General features: G+C 35.8%; 1 protein-coding gene across 1 annotated transcript in view; it reads right to left on the bottom strand.

Annotated features, from left to right (window-relative positions):
- Positions 1–778: 778 nt before the first annotated feature.
- Positions 779–6000, bottom strand: part of THEMIS (thymocyte selection associated) — a 185513-nt gene continuing 180291 nt past the window's right edge. Inside the window, exon 6 of the mRNA XM_058566324.1 lies at positions 779–2426. Coding sequence (XP_058422307.1) covers positions 2411–2426 — 16 coding nt within the window. The 3' untranslated portion in view covers positions 779–2410. The remainder of the gene's footprint in view (positions 2427–6000) is intronic.

The following is a 6000-nucleotide window of genomic DNA, read 5'->3' as shown; positions in this document are numbered from 1 at the left end:
CAAGAACTAGAATAAGGAGAATGGTTACAGCGTGACTATAGTAATCCAAGAAGAGCTGATTGAAGTTTAGGCCCCACAGTAGTAGAAGTGGAAGCAGTAAGAAGTGGTAAAATTGTGGAAATAGTTTGATGGTAAAATCAAAAGAATACTTTCATTCTATTAGATTCCATTTTTAGTATTCCGGCCAATTGAGATATATTTGGATCCTAATTCTAATTCTGACTCTTCCTTCCCATGGATTTTACATATCCTCTTCCTTTTAGCAGTGACTTGTATTCAAAGGCTTAAGCCTTTGAATAAACATCCAGAAGTCTCATTAATGTTGACTTTGATCTTAAAACAAACACTTTTTATATCAAAGTTCTGGTTATTAGAGCCAAACACATCTCAAAGAAGAACATTTTCCTTTCTCCATTTCTCACTCCCTTTCCATCCCTTTCCCAAAACTACTTGACTGATTCAATTAGGAAGAGCACAGCATTACTAATTGGCAGTCTTGGAGGCTATCTGTGCAGCCTAACCATGCGATGAAATCTGGTCATTGTGCTCAGCACTAGAGGTCCCTGGTCGCGGGGTATGGGGGAAGCCTCTCTCTCCTCTTGGCTTAACACAGGCAGCCTCCTCCTTAATAGTGAAGAATTGATTTCAGTTCTAGTTAAAGAGTATTTTAACTTATTTTTTATAGGAAGATAGTTATTCCACAAACATGGTAAAGAACACATAAACACACACACATACAGAAATGAAAATTAGAAATTTATTGTCAACCTCCCAAAATCTTCCATAGATGAGTATGAAGTTTATTATACTTTTTAATATCAGGAGAGCTGGAAGTACAGTACATAAAAGGATTTATATTAAATTAGAAATGTTACATATGATTTCTACTAGAAAGCTTTTGAAGATTTGCAATAAAACTAAGACATGCATTCTCTTGATTTTCTAATCAAAGAATTGTACTTACTAAACGTACAAATTTAATTGTTCTCATGTACCAAATAAAAAATACTAAGTATTCATTATTACTTGAAAAAATAACAAATTGGCCTGTGAGTTGTATGAGTCCAAAAACACCAGTTTGTCAATGTTGTTGGGTTGAAGAAGGATTCTCTGTGGAAGTCAATAATCAAATGTAGGGACATAAATCTTGAAAAGTTCCTGTTCTTATGGCCAAAAACAAGCAAAATAAAGAAAAGTGAAACCATCTCAGAAAATTTCAGAAATTATAAATAACAAACTATGTTACCACATCAAATCACTAAACAATTTCTAGGATATTGGAAATCAGGATTCATTTCCACTTAAAAAAAATCAAAGATACATGGAAGTAAGCAAATTTGAAATATTAACACTGCCTGAAAGCTTTCTAACTGTATTTTTTTTCTGTTGAAAAGTTGTCTCATGATTTTTTTGTCTTCAGAAACTCTTTGGTACTAAACCAATGAATAATTTCCATACATAATTTAAAATAATTATGATATTAGCTGATATTAGCTAACAGTTTTTGTGAAGAGTGTGACCTATGAACAAAGTCTAACGCTTGCCATTAAATTCCTGTATAACTTTAGTAAGATAACTTCTGTCTCTTCATTTTGTTATTGTCCCTGTGTACTTAATACATAACAATACATAAATGAAATAGTTTTCCTACAACCCTAATAAACATTCATCTAAAGGGTTATCTAATATACAGTACATAAAATAAGAAGGCACATTATCAGATCTTTGTGATATTGCAGTCACGAACTCTGGTTGTTAGGAGGCAGAGGAGAAAGTTATGGAAAATTCCTGTGACTCACGATGACTTTGGCTAACCCTCAACCACATTTATTTACAGTGTGTTTCTAAAACAAACTGAAAGTGTGAAGTCAGACGCATTTCCACAGCTCCAAGGCAATCAGACAAGAAACCTGGGTATTCTAAGTCATTCTTGGATATCATTATTTTTTAAGTTATTTTTAACAGGAATGCTGATAACACTAGAAAAATGGCAAAAGAAATTCTGAAAAAAATGTATTTGTTGGGTTTTCCTTCTATTTTGGACTGGTTTTACTCAGAAACTGAAATATAAAATTATCTTTCAAATGCTTAATTGTTGGTAGTGGAAATAAGAACCACAAAAAATGTGCACATTAAATAAATATGTCCTAAGTAACAATGAAACAATACATACGGATTTTGACACAGCAGAATAGGCTATGTGAATTCCATACCATAGGTTTCTCTTTAAGTTTTAGCTTTTTAAACTTTCAAGGTTGTTTTCTCCTTTGCAGTGGCTAGTCAAGTTTCTTCTGGGGTCTGCTGGAGAATAGTTGTTTTTCAACTACAAAGCTAGGCTTACTTTTCCATTGCAACATTTATGTTCACTGCCCAAATGGCTTCAGTCACTTCTCATTATTTTTGATGTTTTTCATTTTTGAAGATTTCTATAAGTAAAGAAAAAATAAGAGGAGTTTTTCAGAAATACGTATTGGAAATAGCCAGGAAGGACACTACTTGCGTTCAAATACCGTTTATAGGCACTCACATGCATATATGTTTTTGGAGTAATAATCGCGAGCAAAATAAGAAAAGTTGGGGAAAAAAAGGAAGAAAAGTAAACTCTTTAGAAATAACGTAAATGAGGTAGGAGATAATACCTTAAATTTGTGAAGTGTTTTTCAGTTTACAAAGTGCTTTTCTTTGCATTTTAGTTTATCCTTATAAAAACTCTTTATACAGGTAACGTAAGGTAAAAAACTGAATCCACAATGAAGTTAGGAAACTCGCCGAGCAATCACACAACCAGTAAGAGACTGAAGCTGATTGTGCTCTAAAAAAATGTCTGATTGCAGACCCAACACTCTGGCTGTGGCGCAACGCCTACGGAATAGAGCCCAGACCTAGCGGAGTTCTAAAGACTGCAGAGGACAAAAAGGTGAACTATAAATGTTAAACTGAAGAAAAAGCAATAGGTCTCAAGCTGTAAGATCTAAAGCTTCTACGAACATATACACAGACTTGACTTGAACACAACATCATATCAAACTCTCCAGTACAGAAAGCTACACTGCAAATAGAAATTCTGAGTTAGACAAGACGTCATTCTTGTCGGCTTTGTGGAGCATGGGGAATGGGTGGTTTAAAAAAACCCTAATAGCACACACTAGCACTATACTTAATGGTCAAGAGGTACAGAAACCTGGTCTCTCTAGCTCTCGCATTCCTCTTTTGTACTAGTGACTGTTAAGTGCTGCCACGTGGATGTGGAGAGAAGCCCTCTGAGGCCCTTGCCCCTGAGTGTTCATTAGCCTATGACTTCCTCCTTCCTCCCTTTCTCCCTCCCTCCTTTCCTTCCTGCCATCTTTCCTACCTTCTTCCCTTTTTCCCTCCACTTCTTCCTTCCTTTCCTCCTTCTCTCTCCTTCCCTCTCTCTCTCTTCTTCCCTTGTTTTCCTTCTTTCCTTGTCTCTCTCCCTCCCTTTCTTTCTCTCCTCCCCGCCCCAACTTCTCCCTCCTTGTTTCCTTCCTCCCTTTCTTCCTTCCCTATTTTTCTGCTACATACTAACTCTATAACCTTAAGGAATTTATCTAACTTTTATGTGCCTCATTTCCTCATCTAAAAAAAAGGGGGGAGATATAATAATGCCTATTTTATAGTTATATGGCAAAGATTAAATAAGTTAATAAATATAAACGGTTTTGTACTTTACAGTGAAGAGTTTTACTGTCTCAGCAACTGTTAGCTATTTTTATTATACACGAGAAATATAAAGACAAAATATAGTTTTGTGACCTCTGAAGAGCTCACAGACTAATTGGGAAAGAAGAAAGCGGATGTCGAAGCAGAATTTCTCCACACATCATGTTAATTCCCCCCAACAGCCTGAATTTATTTTCCTCTGTCAACATCTCCCTTCAGTGCTAACTGGGGCTGGGGGCTGGGGGCAGGTTGGGGGTAGTCAGTGGCCTGATGAGAGAAAGATAGTCTGGATTCCATGCTTGCCTTGATTTCATGCTCTCTCTCATCATCCACTATCCCCAACTGCTGCCTTTAGATGTCTAGGCCTTCCTTACATCACAAACAGCAAAAAAAACTACACATTGCAGAATACACATTATAGATGAAAGAACACAGGACTTTTAGGCAGTGTGCCCTGATTTATTTCCCAGTTCTATCACCTACTATCTTTGTGACTTTATCTGTAACAAGGGATAACAACAGTATTTCTCAGCGTTGTTTTTCCTGGGGGAAGAAGGGGAGTGAAGGCAAATGAAATGGATATACATTATAGCACAGAGAAGCAGAATCTGAAGACGTACGTCTGATTCCTAATTCTAAGACTTATTGGCTGTGTGTCTTGAAGAATCTCTGAATTTCGTTCCCTTATCTGTGGATGAGTTTTGAGAGTAATAACTGAATCATAGAGTTGAGGAAATATCAAATGAAATAATGGGTCTGCAAGTGCTTTGTAAAATGTAAAGTGCTACAGAAATATTACTTGCTATTACCACCTAATATTCACATAAAACTATTATAAGCCTGTCGTTTGAAAGTTCAATCTGTCATCTTGACAGTTATTAGTCTCACTCTCCCTTGTCAATAAACTGATTTAAGATAGTACATAGTTAAGCAGAAAAATGGGAGGTGAAGGAATTAGAATAATTAAATTATCTCAATATAAAATAATAGGATTTAAGCAAACTTAGTTTTGGAAGGGACCTTACAAGTCACGTCTCTCTGCCTGATCTAGCCCAATCTTCCACTCAATACAGGAATGTTCTAAAAAATATCTTTTCTCTGGTGGCATGCTAAAATTGACAGAGCAGATTTCATATTGAATAGAAACTGTATTCTTTATTGAGTTAACTTTCAAGAAATCTCAGAATGTGCAGGAACTGATTTTTCTGACAATTATTTAGGTTTTAAAATTCAAATTGATTTAAAACCCTGAACTCTTTTGGCATTCATCAACCACTCCTTTTGGAACTGTCACAAACTAATATGGAGGCGACGTTTCTTACATTGAATTAAATATTCACTGATTACTTTTGAAGAGTCACAATTACTTAGATATTCAAATTAACTGAGTAATGTGGAATCATGTACACTCAGTTCCTTGAAGATCAAGCCAAACACTTCATCCATAGAGGAATAGATATAGAAGGTAGTTTCATTTTGTTTTGTTTTTCTCTCTAAAAAATATCTTTCAATAGTCAGAAGTGTCCTTCAACTGTCAAAATCTACATCTTTGTGAGAATAACCCACTGTTCAATCCACAAAATGAAGCTTGATATACATAAAATTAGATGAGTAATTTTTTGAACGAGAGGATGAAAGTGAAAGAAAATCTCCATTTCCTCTTATTTCAGAGGAATCAAGTTCAAGTATACCTAAAATTGCTTTACATTCTCTTGTAAAGCTGATGTTTCCTGAAGAGTTCATCTGAACCAAGGCCAGTCATACTCTGCTCATTTTCCCTTTTGGGAACTTGAGTACCAGTCTCCTCAACTTGCTCAACTTGATGGTGACCAGTCAAACCTGCAGTGAGCACATCTACCTTCTTTAGGAGGCAGCTGGATTGTGAAATGCAGTTTCCTGGAATCTCTTCCAAACATTTTCAGCTGGATTTTCTTCCATGGACCCATTTTCATACTTGTGCCCATCCTCTACTTTCATTAGCACCTATTGTAACTAATGAATTGGTTGCAATTGAAATAGCTGCTTTATTCTTCCTCTCCTCTGCAGTGGTTAAGTGGATATGGCATCATTTTTCAGAAATGAGTCTTATATTTATACTCCTGACAACTGTTTTTGCATACGGAAAATGTTTGATAGGTGTCATACATTATCTGTCAAATACAGAATGGGAGTCTGGGGTTCATTTCTTTATTCAAGAAATAGTTATTGAGAGCCTACAATGAGTCAGGCACTCCTCTAGAATCTAAGGATAGAGCAAATTGATAAAAAATCCCTGACCTCATGGTGCCCTCATGTGAGGAAAGTGCCCCATAAACAAAA

Source organism: Diceros bicornis, chromosome 23, assembly GCF_020826845.1.
Source record: "Diceros bicornis minor isolate mBicDic1 chromosome 23, mDicBic1.mat.cur, whole genome shotgun sequence".
NCBI lineage: Eukaryota > Metazoa > Chordata > Mammalia > Perissodactyla > Rhinocerotidae > Diceros > Diceros bicornis.
This window is presented reverse-complemented; position numbering and strand designations above follow the sequence as displayed.